Raw genomic sequence first — 21,698 nt, forward strand, 5'->3', positions numbered from 1 at the left:
GCAAAACAGGAAGTAGACACACTGGAGCCCAACTCCTGAACTGATCCCGGGCAGCTTTCTCCCCTCATGTGGCCTGGGCCTCAGTGTTCTGACCCAGGGCTCCCAGTATGTTGGAGTGGATCAGGATAAGTTGGTCACCCTGGGCCATTCATTTGCAATTTACCTTCCTAAGCCATGCTCATTTCCCAAGATAGTCTGTCTTCATGATCTGAAGTGCTTATGAGTTTGCCCATCTGCTAAAATGCATTTGTAGCCCCCAAAACAGTGCACTGATTTTTTTTAGCCATTCATGTACCTATATAGAGTCCTCGAACTTTTGTCAATCTACTGATATGATCCCAGCTGACACCCAACAAGACCACTTTGACCTTCTTGTTCCCTTTTTGACTATACACAAGTGTCCTTTTCCCAGCCTGTCTAGTGCCTCATTTTTCTGTATTGTATTTTCATTGATGGAATTTGGTCTAAATAAGCCACATGTAGCGGTGACAGGGGCAGAGAAGAAATGCCACTTTTAGCAACACAAGTTAGTGTGCTCCCATTGCATTGAGCAACACAAGGTGATCTACAGAAGTTTCTGTCTAATAGGCATAACAAATCAAAATTAGCACCGTAACACCCTTTATTAGAACTTAAGATGTAGAAAGCCCATTGATAGTCTCTTAGGCATACTAGCTTTTACTCTATTTGATAAAAAATATTTAATGTTTAAATGTTTGGCATTACCATCAAATGAATGTTGTCAGAGAAAATCACACATTTTATTGGGCATAACACCACGTTTAATACATAATTAAATTGTAAGTATTTTTTTTGGTAACTGTTTGGTTTTATTCATGTTAAAACAATGAGAAATTTCTTAGTATCTCCCCTTTATCAAGAAAGATCTCGAGTTTTGTATAGGTGAACTCATTTCACCCATCCAGATGTTTTCCATCAGCAGCCATTCTTCCTCCCCTTTGGTGGATAAGGACGCTGAGACTCAGGACAGAACACTTGCCAAGATCTCTGGCGTTTGCAGAGCTGATGTTTAAATCCCAGGCTCGCTGGTGTCACAGCTTGAGCTCTCCACTCTCCCTGTCATCATGGACAAGAAGAATTACTCTCTTCTGTGAAGCAATACATAGCTCATCCCATCTCATTCACTGTCTGTTTTAGAACATTATTTTAGCTAAAATTGATATGGCTCCTGTGGTTAAATTAATTCTGAAAATTTCCCTGGTTTCGTTTTATGGGGAACAGTACACATTGTCTTAACCACCACCTCTCTGTGAAGATTTATGTGGCTGCCTGTGATTGGAGTGATCTTGCTATGTGATGGGGTCACAGAGAGCAGACATGTGTCCTTCTAGTCTTTTCCGAGGATATGGCATTTTTTGAAGGCCTGGTGCTCAGCCTTCAGAATGACCAAAGTCCCCCAGAAACCTCACTCTGTGCTTCTTTCCAGAAAATCACTCTGCACCTCCTGATGTAACCACATACACCTCAGAGCACTCAATACAAGTGGAAAGGCCACAGGGCTCGACAACATCTCGGACAGCACCAAAGTACGGCAATGCTGAGCTCATGGAAACCGGAGACGGTAGGGCTTGCAGCAAGGACGTGTGCTCTTTGTGAATTGTCTGCGGACTGCCCTCTCTGTGTGCAGGCTTGTTCTTTCTGATTGAGTGTATTTCTTCCAGATACATAGTCAGGCACCGAATCTAGCTCATCACATTCCTCACGAACCTTCCATAGAAGGTGGCCTAACCAAATGAAATGCAAATTCTTTCCAAGTTGGCCAAGAAGTTATTTTTCAGGGAAAAAAATGCAAATGTTGCAAAATCGTAACATAAGAAGAAGAAATTTTATAAGAAGCTGATGTGTTTGCTGAATACTCATGCTGGTTGAATAATTATGAGATTACAGCACAAATGTTAAGACCATGAATGGTTTTTTAAATGTTTTTTAAAATCAAAATAATTGACAGATATGGGTAGTATAGTGGTTTAAACTTTGGAAGAAAGAAGGTCTGTTTTATTTTCCTCCAAACAGGACAGCATTTTTGTTGGTTTGATAAAACACCTCATTGGAAGGATTCCCTGCTGTGTCTCACGGGGGGGCGGGGGAGGTTAAACTTGGCCTGCTGTGATTACAGTGATCTCTTCCACCACTCACTGTCAGACCAGTGAGACCTGGACACGGAGTACTGCCATATTCTGCTTTTCTGTCTCCATCCTGGCCAGTGTCCTGAAAGCTAGACTAGAATCAGCATTAAAATTAAACTGAATTTTGTTGTTATTGTTCTATTATTATTATTATTATTATTTTGTTGACACTGTGTAGCCCAGGCTGGCCTGGGATTCTTCCTCTTGAATCCTGAGATTATAGGTGTTATAGCACCATTTTTATTGTTATATTAATAAGATGAACAAAATCATCTCAATGTGCCATTCAGATTCGCTTTGTTTATTGATGTTTTTATGATGCTTGTGTATCATAGAATAGATACATGTGTATACCTGTTAAATAGAAATTCAATTATGAATTCAGTCTGTAAGAGGTAGCATACTCTCTTCAGTATGGTCAAAGCCCAAAAGTCGCTAGTTCATGAGTGATCCAGATACAACAGAAGCCATTCCAGCTTCTAATACAATTGGCTTTCCTTCAGTGCTTTTGTAATTTCCTTTATTCTCTGATAAACTCACTGTTTATTGAATTAGACATTGTTGTTAATCTTGTCATCATTTTAATAACCTGTCATCTTTGAAGTCCATCATTGTCAGCTTTGTTTTCCTAGGTAAATTCCAAGTTATGTGCAATCGTAGATGGTCAGGTGTCTCTTGATATTTGATACCCCCACACCAGATTCACATGGGAGCCCATGTAGATGCAGATTCTAGACCATACCAAAGCCATACCAAAGTGGGTCAGAAGTCCAGGGATAGCCTAAGGATGATTCTTACAAATTCTAAAGTAGGATTCAGAACCACTGCCTTGCAGAATGATTGATCTTGATCCATTTGAATCAAATTAAGTGAAACTATTTAATAGGCAAATAGTATGTTCATATACTGAGAATTCTGAGTTAAACTTTTTTCCCCGTATTTTCAAAACTATAAAATATTTTTCAATTCTGAGAGCCCTCAGTTGACAGTGTGAAGATTGTGTATTGATTTTTAGAAATCTGATAGGAAATTTTTCTTAAGCTCTGACCTATTTGTTCCCAAATGTGCGTCTTCCGGCTGTGGCATTCTGTCTACCCCACGGTTCCTGTTTTTTCAGGAGTACCAGTAAGTAGCCGGGTATCAGCAAAAATTCAGCAGCTTGTCAACACCCTCAAACGACCTAAACGACCACCATTACGAGAGTTCTTTGTTGATGACTTTGAAGAATTGTTAGAAGGTAAAAGAACCTTTTCCATACCTGTTTCTTTCAGCTATTCCTATGGTCCCATGAACAATCCCTCTTTTTTTTTTAATGTTTTCTTGTTTAAGAGCAATAATTCTGCCTTCCTTGAATGATGGAAGTCTCGACCTGGGAGTTGAGGTGCTGTTTCCAGATGACCCCTGAAAGATGTACCCTGCATCAAGTGCCGCTCTCTTAGCAGAATGTGATTTTGCTCTATGAGCCAGGCCTCTCTTTAAGGTCTCACTAAGATTAGAGCAACACTAAATGAAATTCTAGGAACCCTCACCTCACTGCAGAGCTGCGGTCTCTATACCAGCTGTGAAGAGGACTGCAGAGGAAACCGATGCCTGACTCTGCTGTGCTCCTCTGGGTCTTGCAGCATAGAGCTGGTGGCCTCGCCTGGAGTGCTGGGGAGCCTTGTAACACAAAGTCAAAGCCAAATAGACAAGCCACCGGCTCACACCCATACTCCTTGTTTTCCTCTTTGTGAAAACCACCATAAGACAGTCGGTCTTCCGGCAGCAGGTGGAAATGGTCAGCCAGTCACAGACTGTGAGCGAGAAACCCATCATCGGGAGAAATGATTTCAGTTCCTCGCCTGCCTGAACTAAAGGCTGAGGAAGATTCTGCTCTATGATGATGTACATAAACTACATTAAAATAAAATGACACTGCTGCTTTAGCTTTACTTAAAATAATACTTGCTCTATGATCTTTTTATTCAGAGTAGTCATAGGAAATACGTAGCTACATCTGAGCGCTTGAGGACAAAACATAAACATGCAAGATTGGAGCTCTTTGAAGTTCAGAATTACTGTTTTTGGTTATCCAGATTTTACATTGAAATACTAGACCGTACACGTAGGAGTTTGCCTCTTATCAGTTTATAGGTGAACTTGTGTCCTCCTAAGTTCTTGCCATCTTGCCTTGGACTTCCAAGAATGAAGTGTTTCCATCACATCTGTGAACTTAGTATAGGATTCATGACTTTGATTCCAGAGAAGTATATTTTCTGTCAGCTAATAAAGTTATAAATATGAGTATTAATATGAGTATATTTTTCTTGAAAATTTTTTGTATTCATACGTATCTAGTTCAACAACCAGATCCCAACCAACCAAAGCCGGAGGGTGCGCAGATGCTGGCCATGCGAGGGGAGCAGCTGGGGGTGGTCACAAACTGGCCGCCCTCCCTGGAGGCTGCACTGCAGCGCTGGGGGACCATCTCACCCAAGGCTCCCTGTCTGACCACCATGGACACAAATGGGAAGCCCCTCTACATCCTTACCTACGGTAAGCCGAAAAGGTCACTGGCAGCAGTTCTGAAAAGTCTGTCCCTCCCGCTCATTTGCTTACTCCTGCACAAAATTGCTGCTGAGTGTAAAGAAGGTTCATGTCTCCCAGGGTGCCTCCTCTGTTTGCACTGCTTGACGTGTATAAATTCATGGCGTTTCTGTGCCATTGATGGAGTCTACAGGAGTGTTTCAGGAAGATTATTTGGTGTCCGTGTAGAAATTATTAATTGTTTGGGTTTTTTTCCTAACATGAAACTAGAAATAGGTTCTTAAAACAATGATCCAAACTCCAATAAGATACTAGATTCTGCTTCTTGAATACAAATATATGATTTTCTTGAAATACATACTTTCAGCAAGGACTATCCTTTGGCATGAGTTTGGGTCATACTTCTGACACCATCCTCAATACCATAACCCAAAATGCTGAAAATAAAAGATCAAAATTCCTAAAATCCAAAACACAAGAAGATCAAACCCCCAAAATATGATTCTGAAAAATATCGTTTGATTTCTTTAAAAGCCATCTATTTACATTTTCAGGAGGCAATTTATTTAAGAAAAGTTCACTGAACATCACAGACCATTTTATACAGTGAAATAGACAATCAGATACATATTTTTGCAAGCACAAATGCTCAGGTTTGCTTGAGGCAGGCAGACAAGTTTAACAGCTCTTACAGGTGAACTGTGTTCATCAGAACAACGTGGGAAAGAAGGCACAGGGTATATGTGTGCATCACTGCGCCTGGTGAACGTGTGTGTCCAGCTTTGTAACCGTGATAGCCTAAAATACCACGATGGGCAGCAACAGCAATTGGGCCTTTTGACAAGTTAAAACAAAAGCTGTGTTGGGTCACTACCACATTTACAGTTGCCTGAAGAGCACAAATCTCTCACACAAATGCAGGTGTTCAAAAAGGACATCTCTTCATCTGAGGCAGTTTTGACCTTGTCTCACACACACAATGCTGGCATAAACCAATTGTAATCATAATCCACTTGTGAGAGCCACATTTGCATAATAAAAACATGGATAAATTAGAAAAAGTCAGTACTAGAAATGACACACAGATTAAATACATAACGTAGGAAAATTATAAAGAAGAATGATGACAATTGAAAATAGTGGGAATACTAAACTAGCCTGGGAGCACCCTCTCCCCCTCCCCCCAAGAGTCCTTCCAGGGGACTTCGGGAATCTGGAGGCTGGTAAGCTTGAAATTCTGGGTAGGGTAGGGTAGGTTGCTTGGTTGTTTGTGTGTATGTGTTCATGGGATTGAATTTGGGATATTATTGTGTGCTAGGCTAATGCTTTGTCACTGAGCTACATACAGCCTGAGCTCAGAATTCTGATGTCCAGTGCAGTTGAGAAAAACTATGTTCCAGCTTTCAGAGAAGCTCACCTTCTGCCTGAACCCCTAACTGGTTGAATATACCTCTCTGTGTTGAGAGGTCCCGGCCTCACCTAACACTCATCCCTGGAGACAGCTTCTCAGACAACCCCAAACGATACTTGAACAGATTTCGAGGCATTTGTCCTGCATTCACCCTGCGCGCCATGATGCAAATGAAAACCCGCCAGTTCCTCCCCTGAGTTGGCTTCTCAGCCCTCTTACATAGGCCTTTACCCCTTGCCATGGGAGTTGCAGTTTCCAGAATTTGAGCTTTCAAAATTTCAACAATTGGAGGACTTTTTAAAGTCTTTCAGTTTATGATTTTAGGAGGATTTTAGACTCCAGAGGTTTTGCTTTTTCAGGATTTCAATATTCAGGATTACAATACTGAGGATTATGAATTATTATTGGCGTCTATGAGAAGAAAGAAAAGCTACATGTACAATTCTGTTTCAGAAATACAGAGAAACAAGCACTCCTTAATACTTTGTGTACCCATGAGCTTTCGCAAGTTGGTAGCTACAGCAGAGAGGTGCCTTTGCCTTTGTTCCACCACCATGGAGAGAGCAGATTTTCCAGTTCTTTGCATACTGTCGACTTCATCATTGCAAAGAGACCAACTTACGAGCAATGGAAAGACGCTCTTTACATGTGCTGTGTAAGGTTAGGTGACCTTTTTCCTAATTTAGTTTTTACTGAAGGTTGAACTCAGCACTTTGCACTTAGTAGGTGGGCTCTCCACCACTTGAGCCTTTGTTGATTCAGTAAATTTTTAGATAGAGTCTCAAGTATATGCCTGACTGGCCTTGGCCTATGTGTGCTTCCTTAGGACAGGCGTAGAGCACTGTGCCAACTTATTACTGATCGTGACTGAGTCTTGTGAACTTTTTGCTCCTCCCAACTCTTAACTCTGAAGTACCCTCCTTAGTTTTGTTTACGTAACACATACACTCTTCTGATTGCAAGTGGAGAAGAAATCGCTTTCTGTATTGGCCGTCAAGGTTAAGAGCCAGACATCATGGGATTCAGAAGGGTCTGGCCTTCTGATGGGGCTGTGCCAGCTGGGCCAGCTGTGGATATAAGCATCCCTAGATGGCAGTGGAATGTTGGCTTAGGAGCCTATTTGAGTTTGGGATCAGATGGTTCACGGCCCGATTGTTGTTCATGGCTTCCTTTGGTAGTTTCACGTGCAAAGAGAATGTCATTTGTGATCAAGAATATGCTTGAGTTCCTTCTTTAAGGAAGTCTTTTCTCTGTGTCTTTCACAGCTGGCCAAATGTATGCTTGAGGCTGGCTGTGTACTTGTGCCATTGTTTCTGGACTTTACTGCCTCATGTGGGAAATCTTAGGGGCCAACTTGCCTGCATGTATGAGCATATATATTCTTTCTGATGGCCAGTTAAATGTTCTCTAAGATGAGTGAAATATAACACATAAAAAACTGGCACATTACGCAGGTTTGGGAAATCAACATTATAAGACAGTTTTCAAGAAGGGTGCAAGTTTAAAATCTAAGTAGGAGTGTAGCCCCTATCTGTTGACGGACTTTTGTTTTGTTTTTGGGTCTGGTCGTGGGGCCTGAACTCTGGGCCTGGGCGCTGTCTCTCAGCTCTTCAGCTCAAGGCTAGCGCTCTACCACTTGAGCCACCGTGCCACTTCCGGCTTTTTTCTTTTTGCTTATGTGGTGCTGAGGAATTGAACCCAGGGCCTCAGGCATGCAAGGCAAGCGCTCTACCACTGAGCCACCTTCCCAGCCCCTGTTGATGGACTTTTGAACAAATTAGTTATTGTTCTCTCTCTCTCTCTCATTCTCTTTCTTTTCCTCTCTCTCTCCTGTTTTGCTCTCCTGTTTCTCTGTCCTGTCTCTTGCTCTCTCGTAAAGCTAATATGAGGTTGATGAACAAGACTGTGCACTGCCTACAACTGAAACATTTCTACTTCACTTACATCATCTGTATTTTATTGTATTCTAATCTCTCTATTGAAAATTAGCTTTGATATGAGTTTGTGGTGATACCAGCTTTAAGACTCTTGGCTGAGAGAGAAGTTGAAGCTTGAACAAACTATAACAGTGCTGGGCTGGGTGAGGTGGAATATACTTGGAATCCCAGCTTCCCTGGAGGTGAAAGTAGGAAAGTCACCACCATTAGAAGTTAGTCTCAGGCAAAACATGAAATCCTACATGGAAAAAATAGCTTTAAAAGTGCTAGGAAACTGCTCAAGAGATGGTCCCTGCCTAACAAGCACAAGCCCTGAAATCAAACCCAGTACTGCCAAAATAAAAACTATAATGGTGCTATTGTTTGCAACTGATTTGTTCATTTGTAATCCATTGATAGTTTTTCAGTTCTAATTGTTTGATTTTAGTAGTCTGTGATATTGACTACATTAAAAAATTTTGAAAGCACAAAATGTTTAGGGGAGAAAAATCACTCCCCGGGTTATTTCTAATATAGTGACTATTGTTTATAGGGAAAGAAACATAATCCCCAAATAAAATTTCAAATGACTTTGGAGCATCCAGCTTTGAGAACTACATTGTTAAATTTACAAGTTAAAAAACATGAGCTGGGAGCCAGTGGCTCATGCCTGTAATCCTAGCTACTCAGGAGGCTGATATCTGAGTATCGAGGTTCAAAGCCAGCAGGGCAAAAAAGTCCCTGTGAGACTCTTATTTCCAATAAACTACTCAAAAACTGGAAGTAGTGCTGTGGCTCAAAGTGGTACAGCTCTCACCTTGAGAACAAAAAGGGGTTCTGGGACAGTGCCCAGGCCCTGAGTTCAAGCCTCATAGCTGACAAAAATTGGCCAGGGGGAGTGGGGGGGGAAGGGGAGACAATAACTTATGATGTTAATAAAACCAAGACATTCATTGAGGACATACCATCAACTAGGAATTGTCTTAGGAAATTAGAGCAATTAAAGATAAAGCGCCTGCTCTTGAATGCAAATCGATGAACCTCTGATGGGTTATTAATAACAGCACTGCTTTGGGTAGCTGCAATTTCTATGGAACACTTTTTTATTTCAACTTTTTATAATAAGGAAACAATTAAAATAATGATTGCATTAAGATAGAAAATAACTAGAGTTGCTCTTTGTTATTACATTAAGATAACAGCTATCACCTTGGCTCCCTGAACAGCTCTTAGCAGCTGAGTTTCTGAGACTCGATTGTAAAAGGCCTTTATGTATTCAAGAACACCTTTTAGATTTGAAGTCATTTTATTCCATCTTAGACTGTTCACTATCACCTGAATAAGGAAATGTCTGGCTGTATGTTTAGGCAAGGATTTTGAAATGTACAAGTCCTTTGGGGCTTTTTTTCCCCTAAGCTTTTAAAAAACATAGAAAACAATATAAAGTTTAAAACTCCATATGAAAAGTTTTAAAATTTTCTTCTTAAATCCTACTTTATGATAATTTTTCTAGAATTCATGTTAAAATAATCCCATTATCTTTATCTAAACCCAAGGATTCCTTTTCCAAAACTCCCAGACCCGAGGTTAGAAAAGCCTGATACTGAAAACGTAGGCCCTGGAGAGAAGGAGAGATCAGGCTTTGGAATGGCCAGTAAGGACCATGTTAGCATTCTTTGCAATTACAGTAGACAGGGAAAATTAAAAAAGGAATTAAAAAATTAAAAAAGGATCTTACCCATGACTCCTGGGATGAAAAGGACAGATCATCTGTGGCTTTGCTGTAGGTACTCTGCATGCTAGCCTGGATTCTGCCCAGAACCGGGACCTCGTTCATAGGTTCAGGCTTCTCAGAATGTATGAGTCAGAGTTGTTGGTGCCTGTTTCCTATCTCAATTCCAGGAACTTGGAATAAGTTGAAGGCTAAGAGTGGAAAAAAAGCTTTGGGTAAAACTTCATCCCTGAAGAGCATCCCCTCCCTCTCAGGCTAGCAGAAGACAGACTAGAGCTGGGTTTCTATTTTTATTTCTTTTGAAACTTTACTTTTAGAAACCTCTACTTCCTTATTTTGGGGATATTTTGGTTTCTAGTCTTGCCAGATTGTTCCTTTTTTCCTTAATAGTTACATGTGTTAGAGTTCCCTGTGGGGGTGGGGGGGCATGCATAGCAGAAGCAAATAGCTATACTGACTAAACTTTCAGTTAAGAGAATACTTTCTATTAATGCACCCATGTGCGTGTAACCGGAAATGCATGTGTGCAATGGTAAAAATCTCGTGTCTTTATGCTATGTATTCACAGGCAAACTGTGGACACGAAGTATGAAGGTTGCTTACAACATTCTACACAAACTAGGTACAAAGCAAGAACCCATGGTTCGGCCAGGAGACAGGGTAAGTACTACTGTTTAACTGTCCCATCTGCATAATGCAGTGCTGTATGGAAAATGTCTCTGTTTTAAAATCCCAGCATTCCATCCCTTCTCTTGTTTCCTAGTATGTATGGCTTCCTTCACTTTTGAAGCAGGAGTAAAGGCATATATCATGTCACTTAACTTCCCAGCAACTCAGTGAGCAGTGCTGTAGTTTTTCTCTTTGTGTTATACACCCAAGACACCCAAGCTTCAAAGGTGCTAAGTGTCTTACCAGATGAAGGCACTGACCCAGGGAGGCACAGCCGGTCACTTCTGTCAGCGTGAGGAGCCCTTGCTGTACCAGCCACTGTCATAGGTCCTAGTTTTTCCCCTAGTCTGAAATGCACTGGTGCCATCCACCTGGGCAGCAGGACAATATTTACAGTGCCTTTGACCTCAGTCAGTGAGACAGACAGATCTGGCCAGCCAACCAGTGGCATAATTGTTTTCCCACAGTTAGCTCTTTTTTATTTTTTAACCTTGTTTTTTTTTTAATATTTTTTATTATCTTTCGAGTAGTTGTATAAAGGGGTTGCCACGTAAAGCAGTTTTTGAATACAACTCTTACACTCACATCTTCTATTGTCAAACAAAGTTTTAATTTGCTTCTTAGAGCAAAATGGGTAAATTAAAGAGGTTAGGTGTTAATATTTCTGTTTCCATGTTTTATCTGAGCAGTCACTAACTCTATCCAAGCTTTATGTCCTGATTTAGATGTAGAATTTGCTGTAAAACCTAATTTTCTTCTCTTCAAACATATACCTTTTCTTCTACTTCTGTGTATCTTAAGTGACTAGATGTACCCTGGTTCTTGCTGTTCAAAAGAAAACTGCTAGAGTAGTCTATGAAAGCCCCAGGTTAGAGCACCAAAAATCAATAAGAACTTAGCTTTCACTTGCCTAAGAGAGATAATAAAGACACTGGACTATAAGGGGAATTTTTACAGATTGCTGCATCTCCAAGATAGTGTGGTGGACTGTGAATCCTCTCCCTCTGTCCCTTCCTTCCTCCTTCCCTCCCTCATGGTTATGCAGTATGTCAAAGACCAAACTCTTCACAAATGTGGTCATTTGACCTTTATCATAATACTAAGGTGCACTTTTCTATCATTGTTTTCAGTATTCAGATAAGAAAATGAAGGCTCAGAGAGACCAAAATCGTGCACCAGGGCCCAGAGCTAAAAATTGGCATAGGTCTGGTCTGATCCCAGGCTGTCTGCGAGGTCACCTGCTGGCCATTTGTACAACCTTCCATTACAGTTCTGAGGACTACATTGAAATGCGACACTATTTATGAAGCTTAGAGAAAACAATAAACAAAATAATGCATCTACTGGGATTTCATCTCTATAAATATTATGTGGACATGAAAGTAGCAGCCCCTGTATTGTGGTAACAGCATTATAGATGATTCTGGTTAATATTCACCATCCACATATTGAGAATCTGTGAAGTACTTGATCAGATTCCTCTTACTAAAAGGTGTTTGGCATAGAGCACATCATTCTTTTTCCAGCCTCTTTCTTATTCAGAATTTTAATCCTGCCATCTTTAGGTGGGTGAACCCTGTACTAGGTCTTGGAAAGTTGACCTGGAAATGTCTATGTGTGGTCTGTCCCTGCAGGTGGCGCTGGTGTTCCCCAACAACGACCCTGCTGCCTTCATGGTGGCCTTCTATGGCTGCCTGCTGGCGGAAGTTGTTCCTGTGCCCATTGAAGTGCCGCTCACAAGGAAGGTAAGGAGCTGTGTGTCCTTACAGCCCTCGGGGTCAGGTGGCAGGCTCAGTGGCCGGTGGGGGCTCTGTTAGATAAGAATGTGCTGACAGCAGTTTTTACAATGGTTGTGCCTCTCAACTAGATGTGGATGGAGAGGGGCTGAGCCTGTGAACTGGTTTTCTACCGTAAAGGAAGCAGTTAATCACGCCCAGCACAGCTCCACTGTGGGTGTGCAGCTCCTGGAGGTAGAATTCAAGTTTACTTGGTAGCAGGATACAGAGCTGTCTGTAAAGAGTAACTGTCTCACACATAGTTTCCTGTGCATTAGAATACCAGGCAGATGATTATCTGTTTTAAATTTTTATTATTCTCTTTTTTTTTCTGCTGTGAGTGGGGCTTGATCACTTTATCTGTGATTTGTCAGCTCCTACCCTGCATTTAAATAACCAGCCTGTGGTGAAGTCAGTGAGGGAGAAGTCCAGCCCTGAGGTGAGCTGGTTCACAGCTGACTGCAGAAACCACGGAAACTAGGCTGACTGTGCCAGGACATCCAAAACCTTTCCTGAAACCAGCAAGCGAGCCACACATGGACCACATTGAGCAGTGGGTCATTGCCACTGCCACAGGCCTAAACCACCTTGGGTTTTGTTGTTGTTTTGTTTTATGCCAATTTCAGGATTTGAACTTAGGGACTTGTACTGGCTAAGCTTGCTTGCTCAGCTCATTCTCTGCCACTTGAGTCATACCTCCAGCCTAGCTTTTGCTGTCTATTTTTTAGATGGAATCTCTTTTCTGCCTGGCCTGGCTTGGAACCATGAAACTTTGGTCCTCTATACCTCATCGCCCCCCACCCCCCTCCCCCCACCACCCTGAGTAGCTAGGATAACAGGCATGAGCCACCATGCCCAACTGATTCTATCTCTAATACTTCAGTTTTAAATTGCAATTGATAACTTTTCAGTTGATGAATCACAATTATGTATCCTATGGAAGACACTGTAATGTTTGATCTTTGTATGCAATGTGGAATGATCACAACAAGCAACTTAGCCTGTCACCTCACGTGTCTATCATTTCCTTATGGTATTTTGAAATATACAATACATTGTTATGGATTGTGATCACACCAGTGGAGAATGGTTCACAGGTTTGCCGCCTGTCTGTAGGAATCCTCCCCAGGGTCTCCGTCCTCACCCCTTCCCCCAGTCTGTAACCGTGGGTCATATCAGGTGAACTTCAGAATGTGCATGTAAGTGAGGTCGAGGGATGCTTGTTGTGTTGTGCTGGCTTTGTCCCCTCAGCACAACATCCTGAGGGCCCACCCACATGTCTACATATGAGAGGATTTCCTTCTTGTCAGAGTTGGGACGAGGGCCACATGTGTCCTTTATATCCATTCATCTGCTGATGAACATGTAGGTTGATGCCATCTCTTGGCTGTTGTGAATGATGCACGGTGAACGTGGGAGTGCTAATGCTCCTCCCACACATTGATTTTAATTCTGCTGGATGTATTCCTAGTAACAGGCTTGTCAGATCATGCAGTAGTTCTATTTTCAGTTGTCTGAGGAATTTCCATACCATTCTCCATCATAGCTGTGTTGATTTAGCACAGCACGAGCAGCATATCAAAAGTCTCTTCTCTGCACATCCTTGCCAACCCTGGCATGAATGAGGCCTAACAGGTGTCAGATGACATCACTGGTTTTTATTTACATGGCCTTGGTGAGGGATGCTGAGGATTGTTTCACATACGCTGTTGGCAATTTGTGCATCATCTTTTGAAAACTGGACCCATGGCATCTACCAGCTCATTGGCCTTTGAAAGTTTTTCTTGGTTTTAACTGGTCAAATACATTGGTTCAGGTACAATTCAGAGGGGTAAGGATGTAAGCATAAGTAATGACATTTGTGAGTCCTGGAAGTTGCTTTTATTTAGTTCCCTTGCAATTGGTTTATTAGCCCTCTTGAGCACAAAACATTCTAAATCCTAAACATTGTTTAGTAAACCTAGCTCATTAATTTGGTTCCCATGTAACTTTACTACTTTTCCATGCCTTTGGCGGGGAGGCATTGTCGAGCTATGCAGCATAGGAGAAATGGATGATCTGTGATCATTTTGGGGAGGGAGCTATAGAGAGGCAGCCAGGCGTGCGTCTGCATCAGTGAGACTGGAGTAGCTGTTGAAGATTTGGACAGCACCGATGCTTGGTCCTAGCAGAGGGGTTTTCAGACATGCAGAGCAGGCTTAGCTGAGTCACCCAAAGGACTAAAGGCTCTGCCCCAGGTGTGGAAGCCTGGGTGCAGAGTGAGGCTGCGCAGAGACCCAGTCTGTGCACATGCTGAGGGCAACAGGACAGAGAAGGAAACGGGAGATCGCCCAGGTCTCCCTGGCTCCCTGGCCTTCCTGGCTCTCTGTTCCAACTAGTGTAGGTGCCAGCTGGCTGCAGGGAGCTGCTATGGTGTGGGTCACTGTTCATAAGCAAGAGTCTCTCTTTCTCTCTGTCTCTCTCTCTCCTTCTCTCTCTGTCTCTCTCTCTCTTATACACAGAACAGCTGATATCTGCATATCATATTTATTTACTCCAGGGCACATGTGCATTAATGTACAGGTTTAGATGTCCCTGAATATACCTGTGAGTTTATTCTTAAATACACATGTTGGGTATTCATGTACATGAGTGGAAAGATACATTCCTTTGTGTGCATGCATAGTGCATGTGCTGGGGTTGTTAAGCATGTGTGTGTGTGTGTGTGTGTGTGTGTGTGTGTGTGTGTGTGTGTGTGTGTTGAGAATAATAGGTAAGATCAGATTGGCAAAACATTGGTAATTGTGGTGCTAGATGGTAGGCACATGGATTTTTTTTCTATTTTGAAACTTTACATTATGCATAGAGTTTAAAAAAATACATAGATTGATCAACTTGTCTTAGTACTAATAAGGAGAATTTCTTTGGCCAAGTTCCAGCTCTACCTAGAACATTACCACTCTCATCTTGAAACTCACCTGTCTGAGGTGTGTGGTGGGTTAGTCGTACATTTAAGGTTCATTTGCCTTGTACGTCTTCTGTTGTGATCTTAGACCATCTCCTGTGAGCACACAAGCTGGTGCACCAGCCATGTGAGCAGGCAGGGGACCGGGTAAGATTGGCAAGGATTGGATAAGCCATTGTGTGGCAGGTACAGATCCAACACGAGTTCATGGAGGTGACTTTCCATGAGTGGCACCTCATTTGCTAGAAAGAGAACTGTTGAGTGAGTGAGTGGTGCTTTCTGTCAGAGGCTGGGTCGTTGCTACCTGGGCTCGTGTAATGTGGTAACTTAAATTACTCCCAGAGAGACTGTACACAGGGAGAACTTTCTAGAAAGTGGTATAATCAACCCTTTAGCTATTGGAGAAAGAATGAAAGTTGAGAAAAAATGCTTGAATTCACATTTCGTGTAGCTTTTCTTTCACAGAGAACAGTGGCTCTTAAAGGAGACTTTGTGGTCGAGGAATCGATCGTCTGTCACAGGCATGCCTCCACGCCCCTCTGAGCGTGCTCTGTGTCACCCACTGCCTGCCAGACATTCTTACCGTGCTTACTGCTCTGGGAAAGGCACGTGATAGGGATGGCAAGGTCGGAATGTGCATCCTGGGAGCTCGCTTCATTCACACACATCCTGAGCATTGGCCACCGTTTCCCTGGCCAGGCCCCGTTTTCAGCCAGCTGGAGTCAGTGCTCCTTTCCAGGAATGCGGCCGGCCTCTGGCACTGGGGAAGCCATTGCTGCTGGCACGGAGGCATCCGGTCCTCAGGGTCATGAGCGGTGCTCCCCTTTGCTCCCTGGGCTTCTGTGGCTCATCCCACTTCCTTTTGTGGGCCTTGTATGTGGGCTGAGAGGACTGGGGGGATGGGGTGGGGGCACTGGCACAGAGGTCTCAGGAAGAGCTGGGGGATGGTAGAGGACTCTCGAGGAAGAGAAGGAATATGTGATCCCCAAGCTTTATTGATAATGACTGTAGTGCTTCCCTGTCTCTCCTGCCACCTCGTGGTTTCTAATGTTTACTTAAATTATCTTTTTATATACATGTGTGGATATTAAGAAGGCAAAGTTCAGGGGCAGCTGGACCTGGGTTTTGGGGAAGGACTTGTCACGCTCTGGTCCTCACCCTTGCAGCAGCTGCTTACCCTGTGGTGTCTCCTACCCCAGCCGCTCCCTGTGTAGACGCAGCCGGGGCTGGGCATTCCGACTCAGCATGACACTTAGAGCCGGGTTCCTGCTGCCAAGATGCACATCATATCACCTGTCTGCCTCACCTCTGTGAACAGCTTTCTGTTGTTAATGCCATCATCAAACTCACATTACACTGGTTGATCTTGCTTTGTACTGTTAGTGAGGAAAACACTGTGCATGCATGTGCGCGCGCGCGCGCACACACACACACACACACACACACACACACACTCCCCCATACTGGGGCTGTGTCCATCGCTCCCAACCTCTTCTCTCCTTTTAGGGTGATGTCCAGGTGCACATTGGCTTATTGGCTGTGGCTCTGTCAGATTTAAGTGTTATCATAAGAGGGGTACAGATGACACACTTTAAAGATTCAGCTTTGACATCTTCTTGCTGCTTCATTTCCTGGGTGGGCACACCACCCTGTTGTGGAGTTTCCTGTGGACAGGGCAGGTGCTCTGGGCTTGCGCCTCCTGGGACTCCTTCACTTCATTGTGATGCCTTTATCCCAGGATGGTATAAAGCCCCCTCGAGGGCTTCCATTTTATTTCCCGAATCAGCTGTCCAACAACCATGCTGCTGTGACTGGTGGGACTAAAGAAACTGAATTGAGCTGGCTCCGCTGCTCCTTTGTCTTCCTGCGTGCTGCTGAGCACCAGTGGCAATAAAGTTGGTCAGGGAAGCAGCTCCCGGGGCCACTGCGGCTGTAGACATCCCCGCCTGCAGTGCTCGCTCAGATGTGACTTTCCAGAATCAGTGCTGAGCTCTCATGGGCTCTGCCCAGTGAGTCCCAAGGCAGGGGTATCACCTGCATCTCCATGGGAAGAGAATTACAAAGTTAGACATGCAGTGTGACTGTAATAGATACAAAGTGTTTCCTTAGGTCCTTTCCCTTTTCCACAGTAAGTCAGCCTTTCCATCCTAGTCCGGTAGACTTGGCTGAGAGTATAATGGCAGACTTAATGAGACTGTCGCTGATCGCTCCTCAGCACAAGCCAAGTTGTGCATGGCTGTTCTTTTATTGCCATCTTACAAGTGAGGGAGCAAGCTACCGAACCCGTTCAAGGCCACCCAGCCTGTGAGCAGCAAGGATGGGGATTGATCCTGGTGCTTCGGACCAAGCCTGGGCATGAGTCCAGTTATTCCGGATGAGAGAAGGGACTCAGGGAGGGGCAGCACCCAGGCCCAGAGTTCAAGCCCATGACCAGCAAAAACAAACAAAAATACAGTCAGGGCCATGGGCCTCCTACTCCACACAGTGAAACCTCGACCTCCTGTGACTGCGTCTGGAGATGGCTGTTAAGGAAGTAATGAATATTAAATCAGGTCTTCCCTGAGACCTAAGGTGGTACAGTGGTTTGTGTCAGGAATAGAGCTGTATTTTGGATCCTTAACTCCCTCCCCCCTCTCCCCTTCCCTTCTCTCTCTCCCCCTTTCCTCTCTCCCTCTCTCAGGACGCAGGGAGCCAACAGATAGGTTTCTTGCTTGGAAGCTGTGGTGTTACTGTAGCCTTGACCAGTGATGCATGCCACAAAGGCCTTCCGAAGAGCCCAACGGGAGAGATCCCACAGTTCAAAGGTAGGCTCAGCAGGGGTGGAGCTCCTCCTTTTCCACTCCAGGACATGGCTTGCCTCTGGTGTCACCGTCTCTGTGAACGCACAGCTCCTCAGCCTGAGTGATGGGTTTATCTGATGCTGGCTTGAGTGCTTGGTCCCGATGATGTCTTCGATTTGATGACACAGGAAGCACTGGAAATGGTGCCATCTGGCCTGGGCTTTATTTGAAAGCACGCCACATGAACAGAGAGGAGGAGCTCTTCTTACTTAATAGGAATTTATCATTTCTTTCCAAGGTTGGCCAAAGCTGCTGTGGTTTGTCACAGAGTCCAAACATCTCTCTAAACCGCCTCGGGACTGGTTCCCACACATCAAAGATGCAAATAATGACACTGCGTACATCGAGGTGAGCCACATGCAGCCTTCCATGGCGTCTGGTGCGTGCTGGGGGTGGGTGCTGGGCTCCAATCTTTAGACCAGCTCCAGAAGTGGGAGACTCAAAGCATCTCACAGAGAAACTGGTGGGGACCAGGGCTTTGTCTCTGGAAACCACCTTCCCGCACGACTTTTGTCTCATTTCCTTCAGTACAAGACGTGTAAGGACGGGAGCGTGCTTGGCGTGACAGTGACGAGGATTGCGCTGCTCACTCACTGCCAGGCGCTCACACAGGCGTGCGGCTACACGGAAGGTAATGCTCCCATCCAGACAGTGGGGCACCGGCCTCTGCAAGGTCTTGGCTAGCTCGCGATGCCAGGATGTGGGGTGGAGATCCAGCCCATATTGTTCCCACCACTTACTGGGAAATCAGTGTGAGCTTTGTGCCCAGCTCCATGCACGGATGACTTTCTGGACAGTTCTGTGAGGGTCTTAGCTTGGGTAGCATCACCAAGCACCACACATTAATCCGGCTTAAAGGGCAGGTGCAGGGCTGAGGCGGGACACCCAGGGTCAGAGTGCTGGCTGGGAGGGTTCGTGGTGAGGTTTCTTCCGGGTTTGTAGATGGGGCATGTGTGTCCTCACGTGGCCCTTTCTCTGTGTGGAGCTAAGAAAAGAGATTGCTCACCCTCATACAAGGACGCCAGTCAGTGCTCCACTCTGCAACCTGATTTAATATTCATTATTTCCTTAACGACCATCTCCAGATGCAGTCACAGGAGGTCAAGGTTTCACTATGTGGAGCAGGAGGCCCATGGCTCAGTCTGGAATGGTTCAGGGTATTCATCCCTGGCTCTACATTAATGTACCTTTTTTTTTCTGGTCTTGAGGCTCGAACTCTGGGCCTGGGGTGCTGTCCCTGAGCTTCTTTTTGCTCAAGGAGAACACTCTGTCACTTGAGTCACAGCACCACTTCCAGCTTTTTTGAGTAGTTTATTAGATAAGAGTCTCACAAAGTTTCCTACCCGGGCTGACTTCAAACCATGCTTCTAATATCTCAGCCTCCTGAGTAGCTAGGATTACAGGTGTGAGCCACGGGCACTTGCAGAATATATCTTTTAAAGCTTTAAAAGCCTCATCGTCAGGCACCAGTTGCTCACCCTATAATCCTCTCTACTCAGGAATCTGAGATCTGAGGAATATGGTTCAAAGCTAGCCCTGGGACACAAATCTATGAGACCCTTATCTCTAATTAACCATCAAAAAGCTAGAAGTGGAGGATAGCACACCAGCCTTGAATAAAAAAGCCAAGCAAGAGCATGAGGCTGTGTTTAAGCCCTAGTACAAGCACAAACATGCACACACACTAAATAAATAAATAAGGAAGTGCTCATGCTTTCACCTACCTTCACCAGTTGAATGAGAAGCTCTGCAGGCAGATTTTTCTAAGGTGGCAGGGCATAGACTCCACAGTGGGGAGCAGCTGCACAGTGTATGTTCCTTCCCCTTAATTGGAATGGATATGGGAAGCACGGAAGTAACCATGGTAACAGCTCTATAAACTGGACCTAGAGAAGGAAGGACTAACACAGATCCCTCTGTGACCTTCTGACTTGTCACCTCTCATTCCTATACAGAGGCATGGCCACAGAAGACAGACAGACAGACACACACACACACACACACAGAGTCTCTTATTATGACTTGAAGGGACACAGCCACAGTAGATACACACACACACACATACATACACACACACACACACACACACACACAGAATCTCTTATTATGACTTGAAGGGACACAGCCACAGTAGATACACACACACACACACACACACACACACACACGCATGGTCCCTCGGTCTCCTACTGCAACCTGAAGATGCTGTTAGGGATACTCATCTGTCCACTTGAGAATGAGATGCTTTTCTTTTCTTTTCCCCACTGTTTGCCTTCTTTCCTCTTCACTCTGATAATCACTGTTCTGTCTTAAAAATTCTAAGGAATCTAGCATGTTTTCTTTGAGCATATTTGTTTTCAGAGTCTCTGGGGCTGGAACCTTCCATGTTTTAGCATCAGAGAGGAGAGCAGGGACTTAAACTGATCCCTTGGCAAACATCAAAAGAGGGAACAGGTGAGAGTGTAAGATGTGATAGCCACCAACAGCAGTGAGTGGCGGTCAAGGGGTGTGTGTGCAAGCACCTCAAGCTCTTGTTCACCTGGTGGGCAGGTGAGACTTCAGGGGACTTCCAGCATCTTTAGCAGATGGCTTCACCCACAGTTTTTCATCATTGTTTTACTTCATCCCTTCCCATAATCCTTGAATCCTCCTTCACTCCTGTCTAGGCTATTTTCACCTCTATTTCTCACAGTGGAGAAATGGGAAGACAAAAAGAGATGGGGGAAATAAATACTTAAGGGAAGAGATAGGTGTTTGTAAGTGGTGTGCAGGCAGCGTTGCTCACTCACATGCCTGGATATCTACCTAGAGAAACTCTACAGGCCTTGCCAGCACTTCCTCCTGCAGCCAGGAGAGTCTGCTGAATTCTTGTGAGGCTCTAGCCTTGCCAGGACGCCCTGTAACCCCCTCACCTGCTCCCACAAGGCTCTTCTCTGCAGCCAAGCCCGTGTTGTCATGACATCGGGAAACACTCTTGTAATTCTTCTCACGCAGCTGAAACCATCGTGAATGTGCTGGACTTCAAGAAGGATGTGGGGCTGTGGCACGGCATCCTGACGGTAAGTGGCCCATTGGGCCACGTTGTCTTGTCGCATGCATGAGCCAGGTTTACGTTGCGCCGTGTGCATGCGCTGGCCCCCACAGGTCTCATCTTCCCATAGCACGAAGGGAGAAGTGTTGTGGGTAGCCAGCGCTGTCTTCGTGGGTAGCTCAGTAGCTATTGTCCTGAATCCTAGGCCCAGATGTTGAGCTTACAGATTAGAACTTCAATAAGGTAGTTTCTTAGGCTGAAATTCCGCTGATTTTCTAGAGTATTCCAGTAAGTTTTACATGAGTGATGGAAATCTACATACGGAAAGTCGTGTTGTTGTTGGTTGGTAAGGCAGACTTTATATGGACAAGAAGATGTAATTGTCTCCTACTCTATGTGTGACTCCCGAAACATGGCTCATTTCTAACACCTAGACACCCTTTGCTGCTGTGGTACAGAAATACACTTCTCAATGCTGCCATGGTGCTTGTGTGAGGGGAAGGGCCTTGGGGCTGTGTGCACAACAAATGCCTGTTGCTAGTCAGATGGCAGTGACAGTCCTGTGTGGTGTGGTTGGCATGAGAACCGTGTGGCCCGGTGTCCAGTAGGTTCCTTATCCACCTATGTACTGGACACGTCTGGTCATATTACCAAGTCATATAGACACTCAGTGATTGCTACTACTGCTAGAGTTGTTGCCGTTAGGA

At 44.4% G+C, this 21,698-nt stretch overlaps 1 protein-coding gene across 1 annotated transcript in view; it reads left to right on the forward strand.

Annotated features, from left to right (window-relative positions):
• Positions 1-21,698, forward strand: part of Dip2c (DIP2 disco-interacting protein 2 homolog C (Drosophila)) — a 121,183-nt gene that overhangs the window by 34,005 nt on the left and 65,480 nt on the right. Inside the window, exons 7-15 of the mRNA XM_013009225.1 lie at positions 1,448-1,582; positions 3,265-3,384; positions 4,485-4,682; positions 10,301-10,392; positions 12,036-12,146; positions 17,801-17,924; positions 18,199-18,308; positions 18,489-18,591; positions 20,955-21,019. Coding sequence (XP_012864679.1) covers positions 1,448-1,582; positions 3,265-3,384; positions 4,485-4,682; positions 10,301-10,392; positions 12,036-12,146; positions 17,801-17,924; positions 18,199-18,308; positions 18,489-18,591; positions 20,955-21,019 — 1,058 coding nt within the window. The remainder of the gene's footprint in view (positions 1-1,447; positions 1,583-3,264; positions 3,385-4,484; positions 4,683-10,300; positions 10,393-12,035; positions 12,147-17,800; positions 17,925-18,198; positions 18,309-18,488; positions 18,592-20,954; positions 21,020-21,698) is intronic.

The sequence above is a fragment of the Dipodomys ordii genome, unplaced genomic scaffold (genome assembly GCF_000151885.1).
Source record: "Dipodomys ordii isolate 6190 unplaced genomic scaffold, Dord_2.0 Scaffold9, whole genome shotgun sequence".
NCBI lineage: Eukaryota > Metazoa > Chordata > Mammalia > Rodentia > Heteromyidae > Dipodomys > Dipodomys ordii.